This window comes from Dendronephthya gigantea, unplaced genomic scaffold, assembly GCF_004324835.1.
Source record: "Dendronephthya gigantea isolate DGI-Jeju-01 unplaced genomic scaffold, DenGig_1.0 000125F, whole genome shotgun sequence".
In the NCBI taxonomy this organism is placed as follows: domain Eukaryota; kingdom Metazoa; phylum Cnidaria; class Anthozoa; order Malacalcyonacea; family Nephtheidae; genus Dendronephthya; species Dendronephthya gigantea.
This window is the reverse complement of record NW_021163135.1, coordinates 139,648-162,196: the sequence shown is the minus strand read 5'-3', so window position 1 is coordinate 162,196 and position 22,549 is coordinate 139,648. Positions and strand designations below refer to the sequence as shown.

Below are 22,549 nucleotides of genomic sequence, written 5' to 3'. Positions count from 1 at the left end.
AATGATAACAAATTTCTCCAGCAAATCTTTCATATACCTTATTTGCTTCTTTGCGATGACCTCAGTCTCGATTACTTTCTTACAGAAGACATCATAAGACTTCTCGTACACTGATGTAGATCTTTCAGTCTCCAATTGCTTTTTTGTCTCTCTGGCGAGAAATTTTGTATAATTGTAGTAACAAACTTTGTGTTAGAGGACTTCCAGTGCTACACAGTCTTTCCGCCGGATTTGCACGAGTATCCGCTCATCATTCTTTCTCTCGGCAGCTGTACGTAGAAGACCAGCATCAATTGTTTCTGCCAACATGAGTGAGGTTCTTCTTCTCTTCTTAGTTACCTGGTGTGAACAAGATATTTTAAAACCAAACCCGAGAATGTTGTGCTACATTGCACTAGTATAATTTATATCTATCAAAATGACCATACCTTGTCTAGTGAGAACCAAGAGGCGTCTCTTCCACAAACAATACATATCTCTGGAAGTACATGCTCGTTTCTTTTAGGCAGGGTCTTATTAACGTCTGCGACTGATTGGCGTGTAATTTTTCGCCTTGGTTCCATTGGCTCCACTTTCACATGTAGTCCTTCGGTAGGAGTTACAGTTTCAGAGCTAGTTCCTTCTCCTTTTTCTTCTTTCCGCTGTTGTCTACGGATCTTCTCTTCATCACAAAATCTCTTCCAGCATTTCATATGATGGTACCATTCTAAGTTAATGCTGTCAGGGTTCTTCTCCATGTATGAATTCACGGATCCGTCATCGAGTTTTTCGTAAGATTTCTTAGCTATTTCAGCTTGTTGACATTTAAGTTTGGCCCATTTAGACCTACACTCAAGAAATTTCTTGAGCCTTTGGCGTGTAACTTTGCAAAGTAGCTCCGTAACGCCATCAAAATGAATAAAACATGAGGATATTCGAGTGTTATAAATATCTTCAGCCATGATTATTTTGCATAACTTAGTTCCACTTCGAAGCATGTGCGTGCTTATGCGCGTGCGCAGTGCGAGTTTGGCTGAGAAGCGCATGCGTATTTGCTACTAAAACAATGGCGATTTGAATATTTCGAAGCGCGAAAATATCAAACTTTGGAGGGATTGTTTTCCCAATTGTGCACCTGTTTCACTTGGGGAGCGACGGATTCTGATAAAGTAAGTTTTTATCTATTGATTCATGTGAAAATTATGTAGTTCCACGAGGGGTGCAACGGAATCCGTTTTCTAAGCATCTTTTGGATGCTCATCCTACGGCCTATTGCTTCAAAACATTCCGGGCGTAAAAATCGAGAAATTCTTTGAGAATCCACGCAATTTATCAACTTATGTTATGAATTACGAGCATTCAATTCAACACAAATATAATTTGAAAGGTTTATTCCATAAATAGAGCTAAGAGGTTAGGAAGAAACGACGCCGTGTTGTTTATGTATTGATAGACTCTTTATATGATACGCAGTTACACGAATTTATATTATGTCGATAGCAAGTCGATACCTGGTATTCTGCATACAGTACATAAATGATACTACAGGGTGTATCAAAAAAATGTCCCAAATGTAAAATATTCGTTTTTCAGGATATTTTGCAGAATTTGGCAAAATTTTGTGTTCCTAGAGATAGTTAAGACTTATCTGGTATACCTAGGCCAAGTTTGGTTTTTCATTAACAAAATTATGTTACCGGGGGGGGTGGTTCCTTTCCTCTGATATTGAGAGGGCTTGTGCGCGAAAATGTGAAGTTGAAATTGAGATATTATTTAGCTGTCTAAAAGTAGGAAAGCTTTTTAATAAACTGTCAAAGTTTCAGGAAAAATAATGCATACTGGGAGCAACGCGCGACCTCTAAAGGTGACACATATTTCATTGCGCGCAGTGGATTAAATGCATCGTTGATTTTAGCGTGACCGATCTCAAGGTGGGCAAATGAATAAATTAAAGCGAGAAACTGAACACAAAAACAAAGCGATTTATTCGTGATGTTAATCCTCAGCATGTCCACCATTTCATTCTAAGCAAACTGCGGTTTGTCTGAGCATACTAAACACTGAACAGCGAACCATTTGTCTGTCCATTCGCCTAGATTTGCCGGTGGTAGCGTAGACGATTTGCAAGAAAGAATTTCGAACGAAATGGATAATTTGAGGCAGGACAGACAAATGTGGTTCGCCGTTCAGTGTTTACCATGCTCAGACGAGCCGCAGTTTGTTTAGAAAGAAATGGTAGAAATGTTGAGGATTGACATCAAGAATAAAAATCTTGTTATTAAATCGCTTCGTCTTCTTGTTCAGTTTCTCGCTTTAATTTATTCATTTGCCCACCTTGTATGAGATCGGTCACGCTAAAATCAACGATGCATTTAATCCACTGCGCGCAATGAAATATTTGTCACTTTTAGGGGTCGCGCGTTGCTCCCAGTTTGCACTATTTTTCCTGAAACTTTGACAGTTTATTAAAAAGCTTTCCTACCTTTAGACAGCTAAATAATATCTCAATTTCAGCTTCACATTTTCGCGCGCAAGCCCTCTCAATATCAGTGGAAAGGAACCACCCCCCCGGTAACATAATTTTGTTAATGAAAAACCAAACTTGGCCTAGGTATATCAGATAAGTCTTAACTATCTCTAGGAACACAAAATTTTGCCAAATTCTGCAAAATATCCTGAAAAACGGATATTTTACATTTGAGACATTTTTTTTGATACACCCTGTATACAAAACGGACATTTTCTGCAGTAATCAAATCATTTTGACGCGTCGAAGTATCCACATCATAGACTTAATATGCACCGCGGTTTATTTACATTATTTACAACGCAACTATCTTGGCTATTCTTATGAAGTGACGGATAAATTGTAGCCATCATATAAATGTAGTGAATGTAGTCACAGTTGTTTGACGAAAAAAAGAGACTAAACTGAGAAAATCGCGCCCGGTTAGGTTTACATGGGCAACTAAAATTATAATTTATTAGTGACAGTATCCGCGGCTAACGTTAATTGAGTACTTTGAGCAATTTCCTTTTGATTAATGTTTAACCTAGTTCATTATATTTTTACTGGCATAAGTCAAAATGTTTATGTTGGGACAAACGTCTGGTTGCTTAGGTATTACAGGGCATGAAAACTTTGCACTATCCTTGGATCCCTAGTTTATTCCTTTTCCCGCGCCAATATTATACTCTAAAGGTAGCCACAATGCGAGCTGCAACGTTTTTTAAGATATACCTTTACATGATGGCAAAGCCGAAAGCGAAAAATATTTAATCCGGAGTTCGCAAATGGTTTTCCGTTTACGATGATGAACGGAATCCTTAATTCCTTTTCAAGTATTCCTGGTTAACCCTTATTAAACATCTATTGCATGGTAGTAGATAGAAAGAATAGTGTTTTGTACTAACACAAATGCTGAACTCAGATGCAAACTCAGATGCATTCGAATTTGACTTTTACAAAATTCGGCCTTCAGGTCGGCATGCAAGCCATGCATCGTCTGTACATTATTAAAACGAAAATAAACAAAAACATTTCAGTCAGTTACTTTTGACCATTTTAACAGTATTACTGTTGTATAAAGATAAAAAATGCAGTGATATTTGTGAATAAATTTGAATAAATGAAACCATTTAAGTCATCAGGTGTGAAAATTATATCATCGGACTGTCACTTTTCAATAATTTTTGTCACAAAAACATAGATTCTGCACCAAATATGTATCGCCAAATTTTGCACAAATAAGAGGGAGAAAAATGAAATACATTTTCAAAACTTGAGACGAAATAGTTTGGAAAAAACTAAATTTTTACCTGAGTTTTGCGTCGGAAGCAGTCTTTCCCCGACGAAAGCAGCCGAAAAGATTAATGAAAACATCACAAAAACGCCTCAATTGAAAGGCAAAACTTCCTAACCTGAAAACTATGATAACAACGACTACCTCCTCCGCTCCCTAGCGCCTGAAACGAAAAGGGCCTGCGGAGGAGGTAGTAACAACGATGAAACTAAGCTGAAAGATATCGAAAAATTTGTTAAACACAGGCGAAAAACGGCATATAACTCAGCGAATAACTTTTTACTGCAAAAAATACAAATATTGTTTTTTACACTATAAGCCTCGTTTCCATGTTGTGCGAAGGCGCAGTTACTAAGTTTCGTAATTGGTCTATAGGAACCGGTCTATTTCATTCATTAGAAAAACATTATAGCGTGTATTATTCACTCCTCAGTGACAGCGCAAAAAAGGCAATCAGATTAAAAATATGCCGAATATATGTATTGTAGGTGGTTGCTCTAATGTATCCAATGCGGGAAAAGGAATCTCGCTACATTTTATACCGTTTTCTGCTGACGAAAGGCCAGAAGCTAAAAAGACGGCATTGTACCACAACTCTTGGGAGATAAGACTGGGACGTAGATAAATACGGTTACATACACATTTCAAATACTAGAATGTTTCGCGCCATTTCAGACTTGCGACGACGAAAAATAAAAAAAACAACAAAAAAAAACAAAACCGGGGCGATGACTTAATAATTGCGTGACAAATTGCTGAACTGAACGCGACTCTATGATAGGAATCATGGAAGGAAGTGTCCTCATTGTGTTTACATTGTTGCGTGACTTGCGTCTCATTAGACTTTTTACTCGTATAAATTATGTTCTACATCTTATATACGTTCATATATGCACAATCTGTTAAGGGGTCTCTTCTATTGCCAAGGTTCTACAAATTTATAAGAATCTACGAATTTATGAATTTCTTGATGATTTTTAAATAATATACATTTGGGCCAATATTTTCATTTACAATAAAATATCGAGTCTAAAAACTCTTACATCTCTCTTGAACGAGTGAACTTGAATATTATGCACTAAATATAAACAGTATCTTTGTATTTAGGTTAAAAACATTTAGTTTACTTGTTGAGTAAAACGATAGACTTGCTTTCTATTTTGAACTTAACCACCGTTTAAGCTAAACGGGCTTGATGGAAGCTAGTAAAAGGTTTTACTGTTCATACAGCGCGAGATCCCAAACACGATAGCTATCATTTCTTTTTCAATTTGCGCTTAATTGACTTTGGTGTGGGTCAGCAATCGAGACCCATAAGCCACTGGCAGGCCATCGATCTTGCATTGTTTGTTCTGTCAGTGTCCCAATTTTACGGGCAAACCTCAATCCCTAAATATCCTGTCCGGCTCCAAGAGAAGTTTAACGTCTGTTCTAGGCCTTCTGACGTTTTGTACAAATATTTCTTTGTGCACAAAATGACTTTATTTTTGTACTAGGTATCCTGACAAACTATTGCTATATGCTGAGCTCACGATTCCACTGGAATGGGCCTACTATAAATCTGGATACAAATATGTACTGCTAAGTAAGAAGGATAAACCAACGTACGAATATCTAGTTGAATTTTCTTCATGGAGAGGTTATGTAAATAGATGCCTAGTTGTTGGAAAGGAATATGTTGCAGAAAATAGTAAGTGGACTAGATACAGCTATACCGCATTTGACATTCTTATTACTAGAGGTAAATAAATTATGGTTACGAAGCTCTACAAAAGTGATTCTGCTGTGTTTTTCCTATTAAGATTTATCGATAAATAAAAATTTATAATTTTACCAAAATATACAATCAAATTTTCCCTAGTTCTCATGCACGATCCTTTTAATTTTTTGTATGAGAGATGCTATAAATAATATCATATATCCAAATAATAGTAACATTTATAATAGTGTGATATATACTTTATTCTTCTAACCCACTGTTATATTGGCAACACTAAAATCCGAGAAATGAGTGATGAGTCGAAGGCGATGAAAATTTAAGGAAGCCGAACTCACGATATTTGTGAATCTAAATGCATGTTTACTCTAATTCGTGGCTAGTCGCAACCGTGCACGGAAACGATATGTATATAATAAAAAAATGCGAATCTGTCTTTTAGAAACCTTTCACAAGTATGATGGATATATATATCCCAAGCCAAATTGGACCATACAAAGGCTCTGGACAGATGCCTCTGTATCGGTGGCAGACGACAGAAGAGCATTCTTTCGAGAATTTTTCCCTAAATGGAGCGGATTTTACATAGAGAATTTCGATTGCAAAATTCAACCCGTTGAAGCACTACAAAAGCTTGCATGTTTGGTTGACAACGTTTCCTTTTTTTGGACATCCACCTCAGGATATCCGCAATGCTGTAAGAATGATTCTAACAAACTTAAACTCGGAGAGGTAGGTGCATATGGGCGTAACGAAAAGCGATCAAATTAATAGACAAAAATTTTCTATATGAAGTCTTGTAAAAGGGGACGGGAGGGCGTACAACTCTCACACTCCAGGTTGATGACTCATAGAATCCAAATCAAACTTCAACTTACAGGTAAGTCTCGTTTAACTATAACCAGTGTGATAAAAACGAAGCCAAGAACGCTATAACACTTTATAATAGATAAGTATAATTTCAATATCCCCAACCATAGTATCATAACAACCAAATTAAAAAGGAACATATATACGATGTATCTAATATCCTAAGGACAATTAACGTTTTTATAGAATTCTAACATCGAAGCGCCAAAATTAAATTCCTCCTCGCTCGGCTTATTATAAAACCGTCGAAATATCTGCTCATTCGACCATCCTGCGGATAACATAATATCCTTAATGTTACAGTTATTTGACGCTAAAAAGGATGTAGATGGTGCTCGAACACTGTGGTTTTTAAATTGGCTACCATCTAAACCTACAGCTACCAAAACAGACTTTATCCATCGAGATATAGTGTCTTTGGAGACTGGACCATATGGTTTAACATAACTCAGTAGCAATTGTTTTTTATCATGCCTATTTTCGTCAGTTCTCTTGATATACTCGAAGAGATGAGTAACGACACAAAGCTGAGGCTCCAGTGAATATTTCAAAAACTCGAGGGGTTTAACATGGGTTCCGACACGTGTCTGTTTGACTTTCTCCATGACGTGGAAAGTGCACATACTTGTCCGCAACGAGAATCATGTTATCAACAGTGTGAAGATGAATAGTTTGACAGCGTTGTCCACTGAGTAAAGTCAATACGAAGGAAACTTTAACAGTAAGGTCCTTTAAAGTCAGCGCGGAAGACTTAGGCTGCCTTCGAAAAAACTCTAAGACCTTGCTAACATCCCATACCCCTTTCATAAAACGCCTAACAATAGGCAGTTGTCCGAAAGTGACCTCAATATCACTTAACTGCAAAATAGAAGATAAAGCACACCTCGCCGAGTTGATTGAACTATAGGACAAACCCGCGTCAAACAACGATGCCAGAAAATCTAACGTCTGTTGTAAGGGAGGGGAGATTATATTTTTTGTTCTGTAGATCGACCTGGTACTGAGATTTCGTGCTGTCGCTCCAAGACGATTAAATGATATTAATGGATCTTAACGAGTAGCCACGTTGATGTAACTGTTGCCGCAGACACGACAAACCAAAAGTTTGAGCTTCTTGCAAAGGGGTTGAGTTGTGTCCGGCGAATCAGCAGTCTGTGACTTGGTTGTAGGGCCACAGGAGGTTGAACATGAAGAGGGGATAGCAAAGGATACCAAGGCTAGGTCGGCCAGTCGGGAACAACTAAAACTCCCTGGGCATGCTCCTGAATTATCTTCTTGACTGCAACAGGCAACTAAACGGGGGGAAACAATAAAATTTTAAGTTGGCCCAATAGAAAAAGAAATAAAATAGAAAAAGCATCAACGAACACTGCTTCAGGATCTGGCCGATAAGAGCAATATGTTGGAAACTGTTTATTTAAGCGTGAGGCGAAAAGATCGATCTCAGGGTGAAAATTTAAGGTACGGAGTGCATTACGTAATGACAATGAGTTAAGTTTCCACTCGCTATCCGGGTTATGAAAATGAAGAGATTCTTTGTCTGCTAAGATATTCTGGGAACTAGGAATGCGAGCAGCAGTAAGCCAAATATTGTACTCTCGACAAAATTCCCAGATTTGGCAGCCCATAGAGTGGCAAGTACGGCTATGACAAGAACCAATGTTATTTATTACAGCTACTGCTGTGGTGTTATCCATCATGAGTTTGACATGCTTGACCCTAAGGGTGGTCGAGAACACTTTCAGGGCAAAAAATGCAGCTAAAAGTTTAAGGTAGTTTATGTGATGGGTACATTCAACTGGCGACCATTTTCCCTCCAAAGATGTATTACCTAGTACAGCTGCCCAGCCGTCTAGGGACGCTTCAGAGTATATAGTTATATCAATAGGGGGAGTCAAAAGAGATCGAAAACTGTCATCAAGATGGGTAACCCACCATCGTAACTCTCTCAAGCCATCCTCAGAGACAGTCATAGGGACATCAAAATTACCCCCTTGGCTCTTTTAAGAGCTTCTATTTTATCCATTTTAAGGTACCTATAATGAACAGCCCCATGGTGAACTCCAGGTAAGGAGGACACTAGGTAACCAATAATCTTGGCTACCTGTCGGATAGGAATGTCTGTAGGACATTCAATAACATGATGCAAACAATTTTTAATCTTTTCCTTTTTCTCCTTTGTAACTTGGATAGTCATTGTTATTGAGTTAATGACAAATCCTAGGATAATCACCTCTTGAGAGGGGAAAGTAATGGACTTATCAGGATGGATAACTAGATCTAGGCGGTCAAATGTTGCAACTGTGTCAAGAACATTTGTAACACACGTAGCATATGTATCACCCTGCAGATAGAAGTCATCAATATACCCACTAATAATATGATTCTTATCCAGGGGTGGTTTTATAAGTTTGGTAAATTTTCTAGGTCATGATAGCCAAACCATTAGAGAGGGCTACTTACTTGAACAACTTGCCTCTATAGAAAAACTTTAAATATTTTTGGTAAGCTTGGTCTACCTTGACACTATAATAAGCATCCTTTAAATCCAATGTGGCCATCCAACAATTTTTAGTAAACAATTTCATGATGGTTTGGATGCCTTCCATTTTAAAATGAAATTTGTTATGAACTGGTTTAATCTCTTTAGGTTCAGTATCAATCTGCCATCATTTTTTGACACAGTGAAAACAGGAGAGATAAATTCTCCTGCCTCATGGTTACATTCTATAATAACCCTCTTTGCCTGCAGATCTTGAATTTCAGTATCAACTAAGGCATAGTGCTCCTTACAAGTGCTATTTGGTGAGGGCGATGATGAAAAGGCATCTCGAGGAAGTCTAAAACTGTTTCAAGTATAGAGCTATCTGAAGTTAGTCTACAGAATAATAAGAAGACAACTGCCCCCATTGGAAAACTGACACCCTTGCCCTGTTATATAATTTAAATGGGCCTGCCATAAAAGCAGAAAAACTATTTACCTGCGGCTAGGACTTTAAAATCGTGAGTTGTTCATGGATTTCTTCCTGAGTGGAGCAGAGGACACCTGTTGTTGACGAAACCTTTGACGGAAGTTGTTTCGGGGTGGGTATATCCCTCTCCCCCGTTGGTTTAAAAAAGGCTTCGGGGCTGTAGTTTGGTAGGCTTGAGGGCATTTAAATCGATTGGGAGAGTTTCCCGGGGACACCGAATTGACAACATTGTTTGGTGCCCGAATATCTTGGATGGTCTTGGAAAGATCATCCCCAAATAAAAACCCTGTAGGCTTAACAACCCTGGAGCATGCTTGTCTAAATTCTGGGCTGAGGTGAAATCGAGGTGCATGCATGTTTACGGTTAAAGGACATCTCTTTGTGCACATGCCCAATTAGGGCAATAGAATCGGTCAAATTTGACAAGAGTGCTTGATTTGGAAGAGCTTTCTTCTCTTTGCTGTCAAGCAACCTTTCCATGGTATTGACAATAGCAGAGGATACACTAAGCAAGATATCCTGCAAAACATGTGCTTTGATATCTGGACGCTTTACTGAAGTGGCAACCTACCCCAAATCTCAGGGTTTACCCTGGGGAGAGGAATTGATCACAATTCTTAGGAGTCTTGTAGTTCTCAATTATAGATTTACGTTTCTGTAAATCAAAATCAAGTGTGAATTTTTCATTCACTAAATTAGCCAATCGTTCAGAAACAGGGGCCCAGCTTCATCAAAAGGGCTCAACGACTCATTTAAAACCAGCAAGGAGATCTTCATGCTCCTCATCCTCCTCTAAAACTGCATCAGTGGGCTCAAGTAAATCATCAATGCCCGCATGGACGCTTAATCGATCGTCCTCAGTAAGGATCGACTCTTCTTGAATCTGAATTTGACCTGTAGCGATTTCTGATGCTTTCTCTGAAGCGTTATCTAGTGCTTTCTCTGTAGCATGTTTTGATGCTTTCCCTGAAGCTGGTTGAGAGGTCTTACCACGCTTATTAACAGAACCAGAATCGTCGGTCTCAAGCACGGAGGCCATGCGTTTCCCGCCAAAAGTTTCCTCCCGTTTTGACGAGCTTGTGTTGTCTTGTGCAATCATTTGTGCAAGCAATTCATGCGTAACTTGCATGTCTTGTCGCATGTTACTAAGCACTGCCAGCAATAGCTCATCTTTTATGCTCGTTGAACCGTCACACGGCGACTGCTGAGGCGGAGGGACTTCCCTCTGGACCGCAGGAACTATATCAACAATCTCGTCGCCTTCTGGAGACGACATGACAATAACTACACACAAACAAAACTACAAAACATCAATCGATGACAACTTAGCTGCGAACTTTGTCTTTCGGCGAAACTCAGGACGGTTTCGAGATGGTTCCAAGGATAATTCTTCGAGCTCCAAACAACACAACCGCTCACTGGCGCGTGAACAACACAACTGATTGGTGCGTGCGCTCCACTCTCTCTCGTACAACGTCACCCGACTTAGGCTGATGACGAAATAGAATTTAACCGAGGCGAAGGCTTTCTGCATGCATGTATTTCTTGTCCCCGAGCGGGCGCGGAGCGCCTTGCGAGGGTACTAATTCCGCTGGGAGATTAATTACACTCGGGTATTGTGACAGAACATAGCGGAATCCAAAGTTGCCCAAATTCTATGTCATGGACCATGGACGTACAATGGTCATGGTACTTATGCGCACGGGCAAAATTTGAACGAGTGAAAACTGGTAATTAGCAACTTGCTGATTGATAAGACGAAACTGAATATATTCTCACCGTTCGCCCCGCTGCACAATACCATAGCTGAAAATAAACTAAGAATGGGGACAAAATGATTTTCAGCTAAGAGTAAAGTGCGGCGAGGAGACGGTGTCGCAGCCGAGGGGAGGTGGGTGGGACGAAAATTCCTTCCTGTATATGCAGCCAGGTCGTCTTCGTGGCAAAATGTGAAAATTTGCTGTTTTCCCGGTCTTTTATACCAACCGTGTTTATTCATGCGATTACTCTGATGCTGCTTATATTTGCATTAAGTTTTAACGCATTAATATGGTATTGTTTAGCGAAGCGCCCAGTGAGAATAGTTTGTGTTTCAGTGAAAAACGTCAGCAATTTAACTGTCATTTTGCAAACTATTTTTTTAAAAAATGTTTCGAAAACACAATATGAAAGAGTTTAAAATATCTTTAGAACTGGATGTGTTAGCAGTGAAAGGAAAAACTCGTTTATAATCCTTGAAATGGTAGGTGTCTAGAATTAAAGTAATTCCGAAAAATGAAAGCATAATACAAATTTTATTCTGTATATTTCGAATCAAGATCGATTCATCTTCAGCAGATTGGTTTACAAGATTTGCGTAACTATGAAGCGTGTACAATTTAAAACACGCGTGAGCGTAGCACGCGTAAACAATTGAAACGAATTTTGAAGTGCAACGAATTCAAATGTTAACCGCTGTAGGTGTCTACTTTGTTTATTTCGAGGTTTATTTCATGTTTGTTGTACGAATACATTTTATGACCTTGGTACAGTATGTTGTTTTGCTCGGTTTTGCGAAGACATAACTAGCTATTTATAAGGTTTACATCATCGTTTTAACTTCAAAATGTTCCTAAAAGCGTAATTTGGAGTTTTGATATATAACAAATACATCACTTTCAAGCTTTTATACAGTCGACTGCCCTCACTGCATGAATTCAATAATCGAAAAACAACATTCGACGTTTACTGCTTCGTTATTTATATTATTTGTGCTGTTTTGAGCTTTTGAAGGTTTAGTTATAGTGAAGTGTTCACTCTCACTTAAACTGTGAAAGTCTGTAACTTCATGCAACGTAATGCATCAGGAAAACGAGTGATTTCACTTCACCTTTAATTTTAATACGACTGTGTTTGTTTCCGAAAAGTTTGAAACATCAGCTATCGGCTTTACATTTTATAATAGGTCATTTCAAAATATTGGTTAGGTCTGCCTAGTTCAGGGAATATTTTGCTTCATTTCAAATGGCGAGGAGTTTCTGCATGCATTTTTTCTAGTTAAATAGTAAGGATGGCCTACGCAGTTTTCATTTGTATTAGGGACACAGCATTTATAGGGCGGCAACGCGCGACGACGACGTGGCTGAAACACTCGAGTTATTGTTTTTATTCAGGACTTTAGTGCGTCTCTTTCTGATGCTTTGGTTTGGTTATCTCTGGGACGACCCGTTTAAATCGGTACTTTTCACTAAAAAAAAAATTGGTTAAATAGACCAGAAGCGAATGAGTCATTTTGGCCAATACTTTATTTGGTTAAAACGACCATTTTAAACGGGTTGTTTCAGATGCATCCAAATGACCTTTTTCTTCGGGTTATTTTAACCCAAAAAGTAATTGGTAAAACGACTAAATTTTAATGGGTCATTTTGACCCAATATTTTTTGGGTTAAAACAACCAATTTAAACTGGTTGTCTCAGACGAATCTAAACGACCCACTTTTTTGGGTCATTTTAACCCATCTGTTTTTACAGTGTATATATTATCAATCGTACTAGAAATACATGTATGCAGCAACCTCTCGCCTCGGTTAAAAGAGAAATTATTTAAGCATAGGGATGGTAACATGATAGTTAAGAAATTTATGTGAGGTAGAATCAAGGTTTACCCTCATATTTTCCTGAAAAAAAAGGCAAAAATACGACAAGATTCTTGCCTTTTTCTGAAAGTCAAGTTACTCATCTATTGTCAGTGTTATCGTAAATTATTTTAATTATTAATTACCTAGGACGTTTTATGTTATGCCTAGCTAGACTGGTTTTTTGCACGCGAATATTTTGATTTGATTTTCTTTTTGTCATCATGAAAACGGAGTTTGTAAATGAAATTATAATGTCGTATATCACATAACACATTCAGATTTATAGTGAAATAAATTTGGAAAAGAATGACTTTTTAAAGCTGTGCCGGGTGAAATATTATCAAGTGTAAAATCATCCAACTTCATTATACACGGTGAATTCGGTCGAAAATTTGATCTTGTTATTTATAAAAACCGTAAAAAGTCCTGACCAAATTTCAGGTTTCTTTCTAATGTAATTTATGAAATGATTATTTATGAAAATATAAATTTATAAATTTCATCAAAATTTTGCGAAATGACAGTTACGCATTGACGTTTGAAAATACAAATTTTTGTCTCGACCAATCAAAAGCTTAGTAGTTCACACTGGCGCATGCGCATAACGTAGAAGACCGTCCATGACGGGAGGTCCATTGCATAATGGCGGGCAACTTTGATTTCGCATTTTCACATCGTATAGGTGTAAATATCCGAGCGGAATTAGTACCCTCGCACAGTGCTCCGCACCGGCTCGGGGTTAATTTAATGAGGTATAAGACTTTGAAAACATTGATTATATGTTTGAGAACATGGAGCCCTATTTGAAATAGCGTCCGTTGTGATTTGAAGTGCAAGTGACACAAAACGTGAAAGTTCCTCAAACGTTTTGCATGTTTACACAAATCTTCAGTTGTGTAAACAGAACGCGGACGACGTCTATAACTCTTATAACTATAAGTCTTCAAATATTTATTTTTTTCAATGACCCAATATATTAATAACCGCCGTCGTTAGATCCTGTCCCACATGCTTAAGCTAGTCTCATGTTATATCAATGTTGGAAAAAATAAAACCTAAAAGTTCGGGTTAATGTTTTCTTGCAGCTTTTTAAGGAGATTTTAATGCCGAAAATCAACGAAAATCTGAAAATTTTGTCAAGTCAGCCAAAAGATCCGAAATCTACAATACATGCTGTAGTATCCTCAGTAGTAATCGTTTACGTATTCACGAAAAATCGTGTTAATTTGGAATTTGAACTGTGTAAAACTTTGCTGAAATGCTTCACGCTACCTCCAGATAGAGAAATATGTTCCGAATTCTTGAAGAGACTTAAAGAGTTTGATGACAGTGTTTTAAGGTATTAGAGTTTGTGGTATTTTTCATTTCTTGTTTTCACTTATAGTTAAGTCCGAACCCGGATATCTTAAGGCCGGCGCACACTAGAGCTATGTGCTTAGCAAAAAGTCATTCGTGGCCATTAGCGTATATAAGCCAGTTGCTCTCGTGTGCGGGCGACTTTTCCAGTGACTTTCGTCATTCGTGCCAAAAGTCACCGGAAAAGTCGCCCGCACACGAGATCAACTGGCTTACGCCGATGGCCACGAATGACTTTTTGCTAAGCACATAGCTCTAGTGTACGCCGGCCTTTAATCTGTATCCAGATTCGGTGCGTTTTCGAGCAGTTTCCGTGAGAACGATACGAATACGCTGGAATTGTTTCATGTAGACACGGGCATGGGCTATTACAAATAGACTGCGATGTAATTTTTAGTTGCTAAATACGTGTTGTAAAATAGCACAGGTGTTATTCCTGGAAGCTAACGTCTCCAGTAGAATGGCGTGACTTGTGTAAGAAGATAAGTGGTGCGCCAGCTTCCAAACAATTTTTAGTCTTATTACATTGCAATCAACAAGGCATGAATAAGAGGCTAGATCATGCAGGGCCAACATTTTTATTTGCCACATTAACTTTCATAATTTTTTTTATGAATAGTTCCTTAAACGAGGTAATTCTCCAATTTTATAAACAACAATCATCAAAGAAATATCTTGTGGTTAGTTGGATTCAGGCTTTGCCTTTGCTGCATTTTCTTCGACGTGAATCCGTGCCATTTGAGGATCTGATTTGTGTAAAACCCGTTGACATCAAAACCTGGAAATGGTGGGGACTAGGAAATTTTCCATACAGAGAGATTCGAAAAAATATTGAAAGGTTTGGGTTATTCTTTATACTCAAATTTCACGATTCTAGCTTAAACGTTCTAGGCTAGACGTTCTAGCTAAATCCCCGAGCCGGCGCCGAGCGCCGTGCGAGGGTACTAATTCTGCCCGGAGATTAGGAATTACACCCGGGTTTTGCAACAGAACATAGCAGAATCCAAAGTTGTCCAAATTCTAGGTCATGGACCGTGGACGTTCAATGGTCATGGCACTTTTGCGCACGCGCAAAATTTGAAATAGTGCTAATTTAATCCCTCAAATAGTGTTAATTTAATCCTAACGAGGTATTTTTTAATCCCAATATTGGGGTTAAAGTAGTTGAAAACCCTTTTATAGGGTATTAAAATAACACCTTGAAAATAACAGTGAACTTTGTTTATTTCGTGTTTGCAGTAAGAATGCATTTTATTAGCTTGGTATGTCGTTTTCAGAGACCTAATTAACCGACTATTTAAGGCTTTGCATCATCGTTTTAACTTCAAAAAGAGTGGAGATTTGATATAACAAATGTCACTTTGAAGCTTTTATAGAGTCAACTGCAATCACTGCATAATTTAAATAATCGAAAAACAATATTCGACGTTTAGTGTTTGCTGTTTTTAAGGTTTAGCTGTAGTGAAGTATTAATTTAGTCTTATATCGGACTATAATTGCATGCAACGTGATGCAGCAGGTAAACGGTGATTTCATTTCACCTTTACGACTCTGTTTGTTTCCAAAAAATTTTAAACATCAGCTATTATATTTAGGTCTGGCTAGCTCAGGAAAAATTTTGCTTCGTTTGAAACGGCGAGCTTTTGCTGCATGCATGTATTTCTAGTCTACAGGAATATTTTAGCCGACTTAAATCTTAACCTCGCTAATGCAAAATATACGAAGCGATTTAGTTGCCGTGGCTGTTATATGTATATACAGTACGTACCTTATTTGTAAAGTGGTAAGCAGCGTACTATCCTATAAGATAAGGTCCTGATCCCGAATTTTTTTTTTGAAAGAAATTGGCAGAAACAGTGGGTTGATCTTTCGTGTTTCAAATTGATCTAAAGCAATAATCGGCATTTACATGTATATACCGAGGCAACCTCCGATCGATCTCATTTTAATGAGGTGAAAAATGGAAAATATTTCAACTATTGCACTCATAAACATTAATTATTAGTATATTGACAAAATAGTTTGGTCAGTAAAACTGTGACAAATGCCTTGCTTTTGGGGTTGCATGGCCTGTTGCATTGATTGTTTCACCTTTCCTATAGCGTTGCTAGCCTTACCTTATTGACCACCATAGTCAACTTGGCGTAATGCGGCCGAGTTTATGTGTCCTGAACGAAACGTATTCAAACTATTTAATGCCATGATACAATTTATAAATTTTTCCAGTAAAACTTGTTAATTTTCACTGCTTTCTGTTTGACCTTTAGCGAAGTTATGAAGATTTTCCCAAATTTGAAGGATGTATTTGAAATGGATCGTTTGCTTAAGCGGACTTTCTTACTGCTATGTCCTGTGGATAAATTCGGAGATCTTGTAAAGACAGAACAGTTTTCTTGCTTGGAATTGTGCGTCACCCTAAGAAAACTACTGCCCGATACTAAAAACACCAGTTCGTATACATCAAACTTCGTAAGTATTTCAAAATTGTAATGGGTCATCGAGCAAAAAGATGGTCACACACAATTTCTTCGAAACCAATGGCGCAAAAAAGTATTTAAAATGATCATAATTCCCTCTACAACATCGAAGGGTTTTTGTAGTAACCCTTAGCAAGAGCAAAACTGCCGAACTGAAAAACTGCCGTCTTGTTTTTATACTTGTTGATTCGTGTTTTGTGTTTAACCTGGTTCTTTAGATTTTTACGGGCAGAAGTAAAAACTCTGACTCTGTTATGTTGGCACAAATGTCTGGTTGCTTAGGGCACATAGAGGGCATGGAAACTTTGCACTATACCTAGATCCCTAGTTTGAATTTGGAGGCATGCAAAGGGTTGGTACACCATTTGCCCTCTAGCTATCAAGCGAAAAAAGTCATTATATATATATATAGGGTAATCTGAAAGTTACTTGTATTCGAACGAAAACAACTTTTGTGTTTTTAAATGTTCTAATTTGTATAATGTACTTATTTAATTTCCATGAGGAAGGTTTGAGGTATTGCTTGCATCGCGGGAACGATAGAAACTTTTTCTACAGAAAGGCCTCGATCTCATGAAATTGACGTCAAATTGCAATCAGTGTATGGTAGTGCGAGGTTTTGCATGATCTGGTACTGGTCTCGCTATTCAGCTTTTCGCGGCAACATTAAGTGTTTCATATTGTAAGCACTTTGTTTAATATGAGCTCTATTTTATAAATACGTAGGTTGAGTACCTAGTTTCATTATTCCGGGAGATCAACGATCGCCTGTCCAACTTGAGGTATTTATTACGTTTTTCTATATATAAATACTTGTCCAGAAGGTGGTCAAACCTCTATAAAGGGTAGTAGCTCTGGTTATTAGCACTCATATGAGAAGGAAAAACTAAAAAATCATCGAAATAATTTTAGAATACCCCCAAGCAAAATAACTATTTTCATTAAGTTAATATACCTACAGCACCATAAACCTTTTTAAAATCCACATATATTTGAGCATGACTAATACTAATAAAATTTTCTCCTAATCTTTTGGTTAACACAATTTTTATTCATTCATTCTTAAAGCAAAAGAAATGCCTACAAAGCCCATTTATTTGTTTATGAGCAAACATATCGATAAATAATCAACTTTTTAAACAACACGAACACTGTTTAAGACTAAGCTATGACAGGGGGAACGAATGTATCGCCTCATTTGAGACGTATCGTAATGTGATGTTATGAAATTGGTTTAAATTGGCGAGGGTTGGGACGGGACTAATATAAACTAATGGAGGGTCCGCTTGTTATTTTCTGTCCTTGATAACTTACATGTTCCTTTAGATCAGAAAGCCTGACAAGGCGGTTGTCAGGAGCGCCAATGAGAAGTCGTTTACAATCTATAGCAATGTAAACATCTTTACTTTTTACCAATTTCTTTTGTTGTTGTAGTTTTAAGCAATTTTCAAGTGAGCAAATGCCGGAGACTTTGGTAATACTTAATAACTTGAAGTACATCGTTTATGATCTAAAAAATTATCTCAAGCTTAATGGAGTCGAAATACTTTGTCGTTTGGTTGAATGTTCAATCACTGTTATTAAACTTCATAAAAGTGAAAGTGATCTACAAGAGCAATCTGAACAAGATCATTCCAAGGGGAAGCTGCCTGCGTTATTTCAATTGACAGATATTCCAAATGAAATGTTTTCCCTGTATAAAGATCAGTGTCATTATGTTGCAGCCTTTGTTGATGCGAAACTTCCTGTTTCAATTGAATATTGTAGCTATGACTCTTGGGGCCAAGAATTGCAGGTCAGTAGTTAAACTAAACATTTCAGGAAACATTTCAGTTGGGTATCGATTTAGGTTTTTGAGCTTCGCGATTTTTAATACCTTTTTAATACCAAAATATTTGCATTTTATTATTTATGATGTATTGCGTAAAACTCGAAAAGTATTGTATCAATGCACATAATTTTAATGTATATTCTTCCTACGATTTTGTGCGTATTATATTAATTGTTTTTTGTATAATCATGTTTTCATTTTTTTATAATCACTATATGGGTGAACTGCGCTGACTATTCTATTTAAGTCATAGCACATATACACCTCGAGGTCGCATAACAAATCTTTGTGTGCTCCAAAACACCTCTTCCAGGGGCGAAACTAGCACGATATTTTGGGGGGTATTTATATTTATATCCTCTTTTCTACCCGAGTTATTTTGAAAGACGTATGAGTATATAGAAAATCCATCGTGCAGAACAGAATATTTGAATAATTATCACGCTAGTTACGCCCCGACCTTTTAAAAAACATTCCTTATGGTCTGTCAAATTGTGGACAAGCAAGAAACACTTCTTAAAGTGTGTTATGGGCCCACTATAGGTGTCACGAATACACCTTAAAGCGTGTCAGATTCTAGAATTTTACTGGTTTGTTAGCGAAGAATTTTTTCAACAGTACCAAGAATTATTACTTATTATAGGTAATAATAGTAATTTTAGTAACAATTAAGTGATTCTAGGAATTTGTAGTAAATTTTTTCCGCTATATTGTAAGCTAAGTTGCTCTGAGTGAAAAAGGACTTGTAAGGGTCTTCAATCACTATAGTTACCCAGACCAGACACACCCAATTGTGGAAAATTGACGATTTTTAAAAACGATAACAAACTAGGTTTTAACGCTAGAACGACGGAATTAGTTTTATTTAGTTCTAAATATTTTTGCCTCGGAGTTGAACCTCGAAATAAATAAAACTTTTCCAGTATTAAACGTTTTACAGGCTATAAATATAAAACTTCTACGATCTGTCTAAAATAAACAGTCGTTATTTTACTTAGACTGAACGAAATACAATCAAGTTAGCTTTATTACTTTTTGAGTTACCTTTTTCCTAAAATAAGGGGAATGAGAATTTTAGTTTGCTAAGAAAAGCGACGAAAAACGTTTTACATATATATTCATAACGTGCATATTCATTCATGCATGCAAAACGTTTTTCGTCACTTTTCTTAGCAAACTAAAATTCTAAAAAAAAACAATACAATAGAACAATGAAACAATAGAATAAGCCAATGGACCCCTTTGATTTGCTCGGAGTAAAACCCTAACTGATAAAACTTTTCGTTTAATTCTCGCGTTCTTTATATATTTTTTTAAAAAGATTCGCAAGATCGATTAGGGAGACATTTAAGTTTCCATCCTTTTAAAAACAGGATAAATCGTGATTTTTTTGTATAAGACCACCTTAAATGTATAATAAAACAATTATTGGATCCGATTGGTTTTCAGTTTATTTACAATAATTCTTGATATCATGCTCAGCCTCATCCAATAATTGTTTAATAATGCACAATGTTTCTCTATATGCAGGTTTGGAATCAGTTGTTATCATTGTCTGCCCCAGAGGTTTTCTTCGAGCCATGGAAGGACCACTATCTCGAGAAATTTCAAAGTAGAATAAACCTGGTATGATTAGTGTTAATTGAAACCTATACATATTATAATTGATCATGCTTTCCTCTTTGTCTGATACTATAATAATAATATGCATGTCATTTATTGTCGTATAGTACTTTACCTTTATAACCTCGCAAGCGAGGCCTTTCTACCTACGCTCAACGGATCACGCTGCGGCGAAAAAACTGGTTCAGGCTGGCCATGTGACAGCGCAAACTCTCCCAAAAAATGGGATATTTTTAATTAGCACTTAGCTCATCTCTAAGGGAGGGGTGGCAAAGTCAATATGCCACTTCTTCCTGCTATTTTTAGCACTTGTGACAGTCCAGATGGGCCGTGAAGCGTAGGAAGAAAAGCCTGGCGTGCAACGATTTATATCGAAACGTACACTTTTCGAACAAGCAGCGAGTTTAGCACTTTTTAAACAGGTTAAAATAGTTCAGAGCCAGCAAGTCAATACTATCGTTGGAATGATGTTTCCCCGCATAATAATTTAAAAAACACTCCAGAACAATTAACTTGCGCTTAAAAGCATTTCCTTAGCAAATAGGCAGATAAATAATAAGCTATTTCCGATCGACTTTTTGTGATCGCTATTTATTTAGTCACAAACAGCCAAACGAAATAACCCTCATCAAAAGTCCTGACTACACATTTCGAAAGAAAGAAAGCGATCACAAAAAATTGATCGATAGAAATTTTGCACGTATAAAAATCATGTTCGGTTTGGTCGTAGTTTTTTTGCATGCCTAATTTTAGGCGTCATCACTTCGTCGGATTCAGCTATATTGTCAGGCTGGTGAACACAATTGTCATCCAGATATCGCAACCTGTTTAAGCAAGGCCGCTTTCGAAGCTGTGGAAAAAGTGGTGGAAGTAAGTACAAAAAATCGCAAAGTTCGCACGCAGGGATATCAATGTAAAAATCTCTTATTGGTCGTTTCCATGAAATCCTCTGGATATTTTTATCAGAGCCATGCATTGAATTGCGTCATGGGATACGACCAAGGGGATTATCAACCTTTCTTCACTTCTATGGAATTATAGTCACTCCATATAGTTCTGGGACTAGGGGATTATTTTTCTTAGGACATTCAGTCGATCAATCCACAAACGATTTCAGCCTATTCTGCCACAAAAACTGCGACTGCATGTGTTATTATTCGCGTTGCTAAGCCGGAAAGCAATTGAAAGATTGTAAATAAAACAACTTCGAGGTTATTCAATTCCCCAGTTGGTTAATTTGTATACAATTTATGAACGTTTCTGTAATAATGTACAGAGTCGATCGTATTCACTTGCATTTTTCCAAGCTATTCATGTTAACAGAATTTGAAGTTCTTATAGGGCCAACGTATAAAAGGTATTTTCAGTTTACAAATTACTAAAGCTCTATATTTTGAGAAAACGACGATCGAAAAAGACCTTATCGGTTGTCGATTTTTTAGTGAAACTAATACTTGTGAATTATATTCTTTTTATAGGACGGGCAAGGAGAACAGCGAACTTTTGCCTATTTAAATAAGAACATAAGCATGGCCAATGTTGTAAATCTGCTAGGGTCAATGCTAGAAAAATCCTGGCCGCGTGAACTGAAGAAAAATGGTGAATTAAATGAGAAAGAGGAGAAGGAAATTTTGCTTAAACATCTTCTCACATGGTCAATATGGCCTGGATTTTTAAAGTCCTTTGGTAAGAATTTCTAACTTCGACTCTGGTGTAAATTGTTGAATATTTGTTGTGATTAATTTTCATCCCTGCGCCTTCACGAGAAATTGCAAATATTTTTATCATGACGTTGCTCCCAACATTTTTGAAATATACCAAGCGTATCATTTCCATTTAAAGGCTTGTTTCCATTTAGTCGTATAATTATATAATTATTTTGAACAATTATTATTTTGGTGTGCAAAATATATGTAGCGTGAAATGCTATATGATTAAGAATAAGAGCGTTCTGGTCAGAACCAGCCAACCAGGCACATATGTTGTCGGCACATTGATAAGTGTATGAAGGATAAAATAAATTCATTTCAATTGTATTTTCACATTCTTGTTATTTTGAACTTGACCTAAATATAATTATGTAAAAAGGCTAAGCAGGAAATATATTCTTTTAAATTGCCTTGTCTTGGCGGTGTTACACTATGTAATCCCTCAACATTATAGTTAACATCCTTAACATTAACATCCCTCAAAGTTATAGTTGCGTTGCAAGGAAAAGTGCATCGTGTAAAAGCGCCTTAACAGCGTTCCTATAGCTCCGATCACACTGCACTCAATTTATCGGCACGGCACGGTTAAAATGGG

The 22,549-nt window shown here is 37.2% G+C and overlaps 1 protein-coding gene across 1 annotated transcript in view; it reads left to right on the top strand.

The window, feature by feature from the left end:
• LOC114535796 (E3 ubiquitin-protein ligase rnf213-alpha-like) overlaps window positions 1–22,549 on the top strand; it is a 114,999-nt gene that overhangs the window by 35,061 nt on the left and 57,389 nt on the right. Inside the window, exons 8-17 of the mRNA XM_028557122.1 lie at window positions 5,279–5,472; window positions 5,942–6,231; window positions 14,044–14,297; window positions 14,934–15,152; window positions 16,582–16,783; window positions 17,518–17,573; window positions 18,226–18,586; window positions 20,153–20,248; window positions 20,999–21,115; window positions 21,724–21,931. Coding sequence (XP_028412923.1) covers window positions 5,279–5,472; window positions 5,942–6,231; window positions 14,044–14,297; window positions 14,934–15,152; window positions 16,582–16,783; window positions 17,518–17,573; window positions 18,226–18,586; window positions 20,153–20,248; window positions 20,999–21,115; window positions 21,724–21,931 — 1,997 coding nt within the window. The remainder of the gene's footprint in view (window positions 1–5,278; window positions 5,473–5,941; window positions 6,232–14,043; window positions 14,298–14,933; window positions 15,153–16,581; window positions 16,784–17,517; window positions 17,574–18,225; window positions 18,587–20,152; window positions 20,249–20,998; window positions 21,116–21,723; window positions 21,932–22,549) is intronic.